Source organism: Myxocyprinus asiaticus, chromosome 8 (genome assembly GCF_019703515.2).
Source record: "Myxocyprinus asiaticus isolate MX2 ecotype Aquarium Trade chromosome 8, UBuf_Myxa_2, whole genome shotgun sequence".
NCBI classification, from domain to species: Eukaryota; Metazoa; Chordata; class Actinopteri; order Cypriniformes; family Catostomidae; genus Myxocyprinus; species Myxocyprinus asiaticus.
The window spans coordinates 29,070,855-29,083,603 of NC_059351.1; the positions used below are offsets into that span (position 1 = coordinate 29,070,855).

At 41.8% G+C, this 12,749-nt stretch overlaps 1 protein-coding gene across 1 annotated transcript; it reads right to left on the reverse strand.

Annotated features, from left to right (window-relative positions):
* Positions 1-2,017: 2,017 nt before the first annotated feature.
* On the reverse strand, positions 2,018-2,764 carry LOC127444748 (paraneoplastic antigen Ma1 homolog). Its single transcript, XM_051704310.1, has one exon. The coding sequence runs from the start codon at positions 2,762-2,764 to the stop codon at positions 2,018-2,020; it is 747 nt and encodes a 248-aa protein (XP_051560270.1).
* Positions 2,765-12,749: the final 9,985 nt, after the last annotated feature.

Genomic DNA, 12,749 nt, shown 5'->3' on the forward strand with positions numbered 1-12,749 from the left:
CAGACAGGCAGTCCAAGGCATCATCTATGCGCGGAGTGGTATATTGGTCGGGTATTGTGCGACTATTGAGAGTACGATAGTCAATGCACATTCTAACAGTTCTGTTCTTTTTGCGAGCAATCACAATAGGTGACGCATATTCCTTTATAATCCCAGCTGCTAGGAGATCTTTCAGATGTCTCCTTACATCGTCAATATCAGCTGGAGCTATTAGCCTAGAGTGTACTCTGGAAGGTCTTGAGTCATTAAGGCGAATGTGGTGTTCAACACCATGGGCTAACCCCACATCCCACTCTTCCAGGGAAAACAGTTTTTGTCGCTCTGAGAGTTTGTGATGCAATAAGGGGAGGTATGGGCGGTCCCCTGAAATCAAATAACTTCATGTCAATGGTCTTTTCATTGTTCGGTGCTTCTCGAGTGACTAAGACTGTGTCGGTAGAAGACATTTGAGCCACCACCGTCCCACTAGGGATAGTGGTGTCTTTGATGGTTTCATTTTGCAGCAGCACTTTGAAACTATTTATGTCTGCAGCTGATATAGGCACAACCAAAGGGGGAATGAACACTCCCGCAGGCAGAGGATTACTTGAGGCAGGTTCAATAACATAGATATCCTCTCTAAGAGGTTTATCTGACTCTACAGGCGGCATAACTTTCCCCTCTGGACAGAATGGTTAGCATCCCTGGCCCCACCCACTTAACCTTTCCCTCAGGGTGGACGGAAGTCGGTGTTTGGCACGGGGCTTGCGTATGGATTCACAATGCCTGCGCCACCTTAAGGCCAGAAGAATTCTTGGTAAAAGCAGTGAACCACTTAAAAAAACTAGCATTCGTGCCAATGATCACCGGGCATTGTTGTGGACCTCTGGGCTAGTGCTAGGATGGGGGTAGGTTCCCCAGCCCCTTTGCAGGTGTCAGACAGAGAAACATCAATAACGATGTACACTTTGTATAGATAGCTTGACGAACTTAGGCCCCAGATGGACAAACCTGCTAGTGGATGAATGGCCACCTCAGGAAAGTATTTGGCATACCAGGCTTCAAATACGATAGTTACTTGGGACCCACTCTCCAGGAGAGCCTGACAGGGAGTTCCATTAATTCTCACTGTGACCATTGAGGCGGGTCCAACTAACCCAGGCGGAACTGTACTTGGCAGGTAAGACTTCACCTGACTGTTTTTAGAAAAACAGTTAGGATCTCTAGACTGGTGACTATGATTAGCTTCTTTCTCTGACCCTCTGGCCTTTCTCAATAATTTGATTAACTTTTGAATTACTTGCACGGAATTCTCTGAACTTTGGCATTGACTGGCAAGCTGCCCGTCCTCCCCACACCGATAACAAAAGAACCCTTCTCTGTTATATACTGGCTTGGGCCTCCGTGACTTGGGAGGAGGGTTAGGTGACTTGGGTGGACATGCGTTATCGGTTTGACCGATGCTCATGACAGCTATCTGTTGCTGTAACTGTAGCACTTGTTGTTTCAACAACTGCACCTCACCACTATTCTCAGTTTCAGGTGGGTAATTATTACATCGCCTGCTACTCTTTTTTTACAGGTTCTCTGATAGATGTATTGTCAGACAAAGAATTAGCATTTTCTCTTTTTAGTTGACTCTTCAGCTCTTTTATCTCAGCCTGAAGGTTACTGACTGTTGTGGGACAGATTTGTGGGTCATCACTGTAATGAACGGCTTTAGCTGTTGCTGCAATTTTGTGCTGGGCAGCCTCTTGCTCTTCGGCTTCACGAATTTCAGTTAACAGCCTTAAGAAAGTCGGTGGGTTAGCTTTTCTTTCCCTTAACTTCAACTAAACAAACATTAATTCTGATTCTACAGCTCCCCTACTCTAGCCTTGTCTACGTTCACTGACAATATGCCACCTCTTTAAACTACTTTGGCTAGGGATCTTTCCATTCATTTTAAGAAGTCAGACAAAGGTTCGATCGGGCTCTGTCTGAGCATTCTGAATGTGAAATACAAATCTTCTCCCGACTCAGATGAACTGAAAGTACTTTATAAAGCTTCCAGATACTGCAATGAGTTGGCGTCCAGGCTGGAAAACTGGACGGCTTTGATAATTTCTAGAGTAGGGCCCTTTAGACTTTCAATGATGCGTCTCCTTTTCTCTTTGTCGGAGCATTCACATTCTTGGATCATCATCCAAGCCTGGTCTATCCACCCCTCTACATTTTCATCCCCTTGGGGAGTTGGAATTAGACCAGAGAAAGTGCGCAACTTCCGATAAGCAGTGCCATCACTGGAACTTTTATGCACTTTGTTCAACACTTTTCCCATAGCCCTGATTATGGCTTCAGGAGAACAAGGGTCTGGACTACTCAGGGTTAAGAGGGCTTGTACATCAGTCAATGACTTCCCATCCCCACTAAGGAACAGTGATAGTTTGGCAGTGAACTTGTTTGGGTCTGTTGGTGAGTCATTTTTAGAGGTCATGACAACCTTCCATGGAGCAGCTCCCTGTACTGGCGGCAGTTCAGTTAGCGCACTACTGGGGTCAACAACTCCCCTACACTCACATAATATCATTAAGGTATGGGGTTTTGGCCCTAATCTAGTGTCTCTGACTCTTACTCGGCCAAACACTTTAACTTTTTGTGCAACCTCTTCTATAAAGGCTGCCTCTGTCTCAGTAGGTACACCAGTTAATAACACGGCATGTGTTTTGTCGATGCCCTCTTCCCTGCACCAACTACTAAGCTCAGACTGTAAGGTTTTGCTATGGCTAACTGACATATTTTGCATTTTTTCGATCCTTCAACCGCTTTACTGCAATTGACAGCATTATAGCTAATGTCTGGGTTGTTTTTCTTTTAGTCTCGGGACTAGCAGAAGGTGCACATACCATCCCGGACGAGTCCCCACTTTGTGTAACGCTTCCTTTCCATTTATTTCATTACTCTTCGTTCAAAATAAAACAACCTTAAATACCTTTTTTGGTATTTTAACCCTTTAGGCGGTCTATACACTCACAAAATATACACTTAAATTAAACCCCTTTTTGGTATCAATATTAAACTTAAATCCTTAATTCCTTTGAACAACATAATAAACATTAATTAAATATATGCACAGTGGACCCACACTCACACTCACACATCACACACACACACACACACACACACACACACACACACACACCGTTGCAGGCCTGTGTCGTAGCTTGCGTTCGGAGTGTCCTTCAAAACTGTAAAACTTCCACAGAGTCCAAATAAATCCCTCGACGACTAAAACACACTCGTGCTTAGTATACAGGCTCTCTCTGTGTCCATATGTAAACAATCTGTATGATCGCCATCAGTGAACAATCACACCCAAAATCTTCCGGATCTTTAGCATCAAGTTCACTCAACAAAACAAAAGGCTCTTCCGTGTTATCTCTTCTCAATATAACACAAAGATACACTTTTTAAACAAACAATACAGAGATTTACATACTAATCATCTCTGTTCACAACCATTCGTCTCAGTTCTTCTCTTTTCCTCCTCTTCCTCTTAACACATATCTTCTCGTCTCTCTATATATACATTTCACACTCTAATGATTGACATGTCAAGGCACTATTAAACATTAACCTTGCATCAAAGAAGGCATACACAAACAAGGAATTAGCCTATCACATTATGATGCACATACAAACTGATAGCTTCCACATGTTCTCACCAGTACGTTTCACACAAACTATATACATTTTTGGGGTTTCCCACAATGAGCCTTCCTATGAGCTCTCGATTCTTTTACCATAAATATCTCTGTGTTTACCATAAAGTACACCCTCAAATTACACTTTATATCACCGTTATTAGTCACAGGTATTTTCAACAACAAACCCTCTTTATATTATACCCATGTTAATAAATCACTTTAACATAGTGCTATTATTTATTAACCCTATTTAACACAGAGTTACACTGAGATTCAGGATCTAAAAAATTAGAAAACCACTCTTGGTGAGAAATTTGCGCAGCAGCAAAAGTCTCTTTTCAACTTGGAAGAATGAGTCGCTGATGCTGAGCGTTATAGAAGACGCTGGTGCCTACGTCTATGGCCTTTCTAAACAACCAAATGAAGATATGAAGACGATGGCCATTGAAATGTGCAATATTGTTGCTCCTGATTCTTGCAAGAAAAGTTTTGAAGTCATTGACATTGCTCATAGACTTGGCAAACCTCAACCTGGCAGGAATCATGCTATTATTATCCTGTTCGCTCTATGCTCTGTGCCATCTGGAAAAATGCCAAAAGCAATGAATTTCTTAAACAGCACAAGCTTCACTTCGTGGAAGATCTGACCAAGGAGGAAAAGGAGGGACGTTCGTGTCTATGGCCACATGTGAAGAAAGCATGTGAAGAATGCAAGAAGGCCTACTATATTGGATCTAAAGCATTCATTCAACGGTATAGAAATCAAGCTTAATGTGGAAGGCCAAAGGATAAGTTGAACGGGATAGTTTAGCTGAACTTATGACATTTTTCATCTTGATCTAGTTTGAGTCATGTAAGTTATTTGTTCGTAATATATCTGAATTCATATTGTAGCCAAATTGTTGTTTATACTTATGTTACTTTTATCTTGTTCCTGTACCCGAAGATGAGGATAGGTCGAACCTTTATATACACCTGTTCTTTTTTCACTTATTGTTATCTCATAAGGGATTTATCTCTTATATCACTTAATGTAAAGGGCATACGCGACGTTGTAAAAAGAAAGGCAATATTTTTGTTTTGCAAAGAGATGAAGGCAGATTTAATTTCTTTTTTACAAGAATCCCACTCAAGTGCAGAAGATGTTTTGTTTTGGAAGAACTAGTGGGGTGATGATACTTGGTTAGTATATGGAAATAATCATTCAGCTGGTGTGATTATTCTGAAAGGCAGTTTCAGAGGAAAAATTATTTATAACAAATGTGATGTTAAAGGTCATTGGGTAATTTAAGCTATTGAAATTGGTAGCAATATGTTTACAATACGTAATGTTTATGGATACAATTCCTCTTCTTTGAACCACAATCTGTTAGACATCATCAAAGAAAATGTACATTTTCTCTCAATTAAATTCCCAATGACAAAGTTAATTATTGGTGGAGACTTTAATATGGTCCATGATAATGTTCTGGATAGATTCCCCCCCCAAATAAATCTTTAATCAAAATAGCAATCTACCAAAATGTTCAATAATTTAGACCTAATAGACATATGGAGACTTAGAAACCCCCATGTTAGACAATTCACATGGAGCAATAAGAAAATGACCCTGCAATCAAGAATTGACTTCTGGCTAATTTCTTCAGACTTAGAACATCAGGTTTTGCAAACTAAAATTTCTCCAGCTATTCTCACTGATCATAAAATTTTAACCTTAAAAATAAAATGTGAAGATATCCAAAGTAATTCCAGAAATCTGGGTTATTGGAAATTAAATAATTCACTTTTAATTTATCAGTATTATGTAAAACAAATCCAATTATTAATAAATAAATATTGGACTCCTGCAGGAGAATATTAGGAAAGAATATGGCAAGGTGTGGGAACTATTGAAATTTGAAATAAGAAAATTTAGCATTCAATTTGGAAAAAAATTGGCTATCAAAAAAAGAACACATATTGAAAACATAATTCGAGAGATCTCAAATTTAACCCAAACACCTACCCACATGTCCCAAATTAATGTTCAAGAAAATTTACAGAAAGAATTATACAATATTTATTAAAAAAATAATAATAATAATAAAAAAGCCAGAGGTGCCTTTGTGAGATCTAGAAGAAAATGGATGGAAGAAGGTGAAATGAACCACAGTCTTGAGAAAAGGAATGCAGAAATGAGCTTGATTAGAAAACTGAACATTAATGACATTGTTACTGAAGACCTAAACATGATTTCTAAATTTATTTTTAAAATACTATACAAATATCTATTCTTTTGAAGATGATCAAGATAACATTGTTCTTTTTAAAATAATAAAGAATACAAAAATGCTATCCTTAGAAAGTAATATAAAGTGTTCCCAAAACATTTCCCTGAATGAAATTGAACTGTGCATAAAAGCACTAAAAATAACAAATCCCCTGGAAATGATGGTCTTACATCAGAATTGTATAAAGCTTTTATGGACAGTATATCTAAATTCCTGCTAAAGGCCATTAACAAAGGATCCTTGCCTACATCACTCAGACAGAGTGGCATCACCTTAGATCCTAAACCTCAAAAATATATCTTATTACTAGAAAATTGGCGACCTATTTCATTACTGAATAATGATTACAAAGTAATTGCAGCAATTTTTGCAAATTGCATGAAAAATGCCTTAAATGAAATAATTGATGAAACTCAATGTGGATTCATGAAAGGGCGCCACATATCCTCTAATGTTCAACTAGTTATTGATTTAGTAAAATATAGCAATTTACTAAATGGGGACACTTTAATACTTTTTCTAGACTTTAGAAAAGCCTTTGACACAGTAAATCATAAATTCATATTTGATTCCTTAAAACTCTGGTTTTGGGCATTGTTTCATTAAAAGTGTAAACTATGTATTATGGTAGTAATAGCTCTTTTAAACTCGTTAAAGGAACGTCTCCCAGATTAGAAATTAATCGAGGTATCCGACAAGGCTGTCCAATATCTGCATTCCTTTTTTTAGCTGCAGCTCAAGTCTTAAGCAGTATGATAAACCAAAACCCTTCAAAGGTATTGAAATTCAGGAAAGGCAAATTAAAATATCGCAACTTGCTGAAGATACAACAGTCTTTCTTGGGGACAGTACTGAGGCACATTTAGCTTTGGATATTATCAATAGCTTCTCAAAATTCTCAGGATTGATTTTAAGTTGATCTAAATGTGAGACTCTACAATTAAAAAACAACAACCTTTTCACTGTATGTAATATCCCTGTCAAAAATATGATAACCTATTTGGGAGTCAAAATCTCTGAAAATACTGATACAGTAGTTGACTTAAATTTTAAACCTGTTATTGAAAATATAAAAAAGAAATATAACTCATGGCTAATTAGAGATCTTTCTATACAAGGAAGAGTTCCATTAAGTAAAGCAGAAGGTCTCTCGAGAACAGCATACCTTTTTTCTTCGCTTAGTGTCCCAACAAATAAATGCTCACAAATGCTTACTCTCTTCAACTAAATGTTAAAAATTAATTGGCTTAAAAACTTTTTAAAATATCAAAAAAATATTTTCAATATGTTCCCATACAATTTATTTGGAAAATTAGGGGGGTTAAATTCTGTGTTACAATGTCCCTTCGTTACCGGTAAACTTCCTATTGCTTTGGCTAGTTATCACAAACAAGCATTACTGTACTGGTCACTTTTGAACAAGCACAATTTCTCTCCCAATGGATGTTTTATTTGGAACAATGGTAATATTACTTATAACAACAAGTCATTGTACATAGAGAATTGATTCTGGCATAACATATTAATTGTAAATCAACTTATTGACAAGAATGAGCAATTATACACTTACCCCAATTTTATTTGTAAAATATGGTGCTTTTGTATATGAAAAATAATTTAAAAATAATAATAATTAAGGCTATCCCCAGTGGCATATTAACCTTAACCAAATCCTCAATTGTAGATATTAATGATACAACCTTACAAAATCCCCAACTTTTGGTATATAGTCTTTCTATTTTTGATCAACATTTTAATAATAATTTAATAAGAAACTCCTTTAATGTCAGATCCAATCCCCCATGTAAATCCAAATGGCTTAAACCTCACCATTTATCATTGCACAGCGCCATTTATCATTACCTTATAAATATGTTATTTCTAACAAAATAAAGGAAATTATTTACAAAATGATTCATCGATGTTATCTTGAAAATGCAGCTATTAGCAGATATATCCATACTGTATGTGAAAAATGTATTTTTTGCAACACTTCAGTTGAAGATATTGAACATTAATTTTTTTTTATTGCCCTTTCTCTATTTTGTTTTGGATTGACTTTAAAATGGACATGACAATAAAATGTAACAAATCTTTACATTTAAAACCATATGATATTTTACTTAATTTAGAAAACCCCAATTTTTCTGAAAAACAAAATTACATAATTAATCTTTTAATTATTTTAGCAAAGTTTTACATTCACAAGACACGAGTAACTCAGAAAACCCCCTCATATATTACCTTCTGTAACACTGATCTTAAGATGTATTTTGAAACCCTTTCAAACATGAGAACACAAAACCAGAAAACAATACATATTTTAAAGCTTTTCAAATTCATGTTACTGCCCAAACAGTAATGTTTATTTATTTGTTTTGTATTATTATTGTTGTTATGTTTGTTCTTTATTGTATTTCACATTCTCTGAACTGTTGAACAATGTAATTGATTATTTTATGCTCTGTATTTGACCATGTTATTAACCTAAGTAAAAAAAATAAATAATAAAAAAATGCACTACTGTTGTTTGGAGCTTAGAACACATGACTCTTCTCTGTGGAAAACATGGCTGTGCCCTGTGCCACTCAGTGTTTCACAGATCAGGTATGTTTTAGGGTTAGGTCTGGCAAACTAGACTTTCTAACATGTAGAACATGGACACTCACTCACATTGACTGATGGCAAGACAGTGATGCAGACGAAAGAGTATTAACTCAAGTATGATTACTAATCATCCATCGGCATGTGCGAAATATGTCTGCCGATATTCATTGTGTGAAACGTAAGCCTCTGATTCAGGTGGCAAGTACTGTTTTACTTACGAGCTGCATGGTTGATCACGGCTAATTTTATGTGAGCAGCCATGTCGGTTACAGAGAGGGAGACTGTAACACTTTTCAGTGGAAAGAAGGAGGCGAGAAGCGAGGTTTCCTGGTTCAGGTAGGCGTTTAATTTATCCACCCTGATGCTTACAGTTTCACAAATTCAGCAGCTTCACAGGCAAATAATTACTTAAACACTTGAACTTCATTACATAATCATCACAATAGCTTGTAGCACCGTGGCCTTCCTTGTTCCAGTCTCTCTCTGCCTGTCTGCTGGCGGTGTGGCTCTTTTATGCCGCTCTCCCCATGCTCACTGAAATTAGAGACAGGTGTTAGACATAATCTAGCTCAGGTGTAAGCACCCTTACCACTTTCTCTCTCTCCGGAGAGATGCTTGACCACGCCCCCGCTGCCACATATCCCCACCGCCCGACTCAGGCCGGGGAGGCATCTGGCCTGCCTACCACTCACCCCCCCCCCATTACTGGAAAGGAAGTCGGCGACAGCCATCTGCGCTCCCGGTCTGTGGACCACATTGAACTTAAACGGCTGAAGAGCTAGATACCAACGGGTGATCCACGCGTTGGTGTCTTTCATGCGGTGGAGCCTTTGGAATGGGGCGTAATCGGAACAGAGGGTGAAGGCTGCCCCAACAGGTAGTATCGGAGAGTGAGGACCGCCCACTTGATGGCGAGACACTCCATTTCCACGGTGCTGTACTTAGTTTCCCTCAATGAGAGCTTACGGCTAATGTACAGCACCGGGTGCTCCTCCCCCTCCACCACCTGCGAGAGTACAGCCCCCAGCCCTCTGTCTGAAGCATCTGTCTGTAAAACAAAAGGGTCCACTGGACCGGGTGTGGAGTTCCCTTTTTTAGTGAGATCAGTCAGCGGGCTGGTGACGTCCGAATAGTTAGGCATGAATCTTTTATAACAGCCAGCCAGCCCCAGGAACTGTCTCACCCCCTTTTTGGTCTTGGGCCTCGGGCAGGTCGCAATCGCCGCTGTCTTATCAATTTGGGGACGCACTGCCCATGGCCCAAGTGAAACCCCAGATACCGTACCTCCACCCACCCAATCGCGCACTTCTTTGGGTTTGCTGTGAGTCCCACTCGGCGCAGTGATCTCAGAACCGCCCTCCGATGTTGCATGTGCCAATCATTGTTGTAAATGATGATGTCGTCTAAATAGGCAGCGGCGTAAGCTGAATGCGGTCTGAGGATTCGGTCCATGAGATGCTAAATCATAGCCAGGGCTCCAAACAAACCGAACGGAAGTGTCACAAACTGGTGTAATCCAAACGGTGTGGAGAAGGTGGTTTTTTCACGGGAAATTGGTGTCAAGGGGATCTGCCAATAACCCTTTGTCAAATCCAGTGTCGAATAAAATTGAGCAGTGCCCAACCGATCAAGCAACTTATCAACGCGAGGCATTGGATACGCGTCAAATTTAGACACCGCGTTGACTTTCCTATAATCCACACAGAATCGTACAGACCCATCGCTCTTAGGCACTAGAACAACTGGGCTGGACCAATCGCTGTGGGATTCTTCTATTACCCCCATATCGAGCATTGCATCCAATTCTTCCTGAAGGATTTTCTTTTTGTGTTCGGGTAATCGGTAGGGGCGGCTACGTACCACGACCCCCGGCTCGGTCTCGATGTGGTGTTGAATGAGGTTCGTATGACCCGGTAGAGGGGAGAACACATCCGCAAACTCCTGTTGCAACCTGGCAATCTCGGCGAGTTGACTCGGTGAGAGGTGGTCTCCGCAAGTGACCGGGGTGAACTGTTTATGTTTTGAATTCATCTTGGGTCCGAGCTGCGAGTTTGTGAAGCCGTACTTGCGTCGGCGGGTGCCCCCACCTGAGAGAGAGAGCGGTGGGGCATCGGGGTAGGGGGAGGTGTCACCTCCCATGCCCGGGGAGCTGGTCTCGGTGGCTGAAGTCCTCCTCATCTACGCGGGGCAGGAACGGGCCCTGGGGAGAGAGCAGAACGAGAGGGGAGGGGGATGAGACATGGGGAAACACAGGGGGAGGGGAGAGAGAGTAGGAGGGCTCTTCCACCCTCGGGATCGCCACCATGTGGTCCTCCGCAAGCCAGACGGCTTCCTCCAGTGACGCCGGGCGGTGGCACTGGACCCACTCTGCCATCCCTTTTGGCAGTCGATGTATTAATTGCTCCAGCACCATCTGGTCGATGATCCCGTCGACGCCACGGTCCCCTGCTAGCAACCAACTTCGGCAGGCGTCGCGGAGCCGTTGGGCGAAGGCAAACGGGCAGTTGGAGTTCTCCAGCTTCAGGCTCCGGAAGAGTTGACGACTCTCTTCTGGACTCCAACAAACCTGTTGCAAGATGGCTTTCTTCAGGTCACCATAAGCCAGGAGGCTCGTCGCCGGCAGTTGTTGAGCCACGAGCTGGGCTTCCCTGGACAACAGCGGAATAAGTCGGGCCACCCACTGGCCGAGCGGCCAGCCCCAGATTTCGGCGGTGTGCTCAAACAAGTCCAGGAATGCCTCGGGGTTGTCCGCCGTCCCCATCTTCTGTAACGCAGGTGGGGGCAACGGCGTGTGGGTGCCCGGGGTCGTGGCTGGGGATGCCTCCTGGCTGAGGAGGCTCCGGATCGCCTGCTGGTCCTCTGCTTGAGCGCGTAGGAGCTACACAAACCAGCGATCTTGATCTTGCCAGAGCTCAAGCAGGGTTTGATGGTGGTTCCAATGTAAGCCACCGAGGGCTTGGAAGATCTCAGCCAACTGGGAGGACTCTACGGTGCGACTTCCGTCCATCTTCAAGCAAACTTTTCCTGGGTTTCGGCACCAGTGTAACACTTTTCAGTGGAAAGGAGGAGGCGAGAAGTGAGGTTTCCTGGTTCAGGTAGGCGTTTAATTTATCCACCCTGATGCTTACAGTTTCACAAACTCAACAGCTTCACAAGCAAATATTTACTTAAACACTTTAACTTCATTAAAAAATCATCACAATAGCTTGTAGCACCGTGGCCTTCCTTGTGCCAGTCTCTCTCTGCCTGTCTGCTGGCGGTGTGGCTCTTTTATGCCACTCTCCCCGTGCTCACTGAAATTAGAGACAGGTGTTAGACATAATCTAGGTGTAAGCGCCCTTACCGCTTTCTCTCTCTCCAGAGATGCTTGACCACGCCCCCGCTGCCACAGAGACAAACTGCCAAATGTGCCGATTCAGAATCGTATATAGAGTCACTATCAACTACTACCACTGTTTAAGTTACGCCCTTTTTACAAGGTAACTTTTTTATATATCACACATGGATACAAGCATTATTATTGCAAGACCAACAATTCAGTGAAGACATGTCCATTGTTCCCTATCTGTCACTCACTCGACGTTGTGTCAATGTAGTGATACTAGGGGTCGCTCTTGGGAGCCCCAGACACCTCTGATCTTTGAGAAAAGGCCAATGGGAATTGGCGAGTGGAATTTGCATGCCACTCCCCCGGACATACAGGTATAAAAGGAGCTGGCTCGCAACCACTCATTCAGATTTTTTCTTCAGAGCCGAGCGGTTGTGTTCAGTGAGCTGAATCCCTTTGCCATTCCATTCATCTCTGAGAAAGCTGTTGGATTTATGCTGAATTACAGCAGTTTCTCCCCCTCGTGCACTGTTGAGTGCAGAGAACTCCCCTGGGTGCTTCAACAGCCTAAAAGAGTATATATTCTTGCAAATAAAAGAGCATATTTTCTCTAAAAGAGTGCCACTGACAGAGAGCGTCTTTTTAAAGATGCCTTTCCTTCTGTGTTTAATTCCTGGTTACGGTCATTACCTCTCCGCTTCCGACGGCCACGATCGCTGTCTCACATGCTTGGGTGCTGCCCACGCGGAGGCAGCATTTGTGGACGGGTCATGTCCTCACTGCAAGAACATGATCATGGCAACGTTGCGGTCGCAGCTTTCCTTTGTCAGAGGGAAAGCCACCCCAGCAGCTCCCCGCCTTGGTCCTTCTACCTGCGGG

Coding starts and splice junctions, on each gene's coding strand:
- LOC127444748 (XM_051704310.1), bottom strand. CDS start 2,764: ATGCAAAATATGTCAGTTAGCCATAGCAAAACCTTACAGTCTGAGCTT.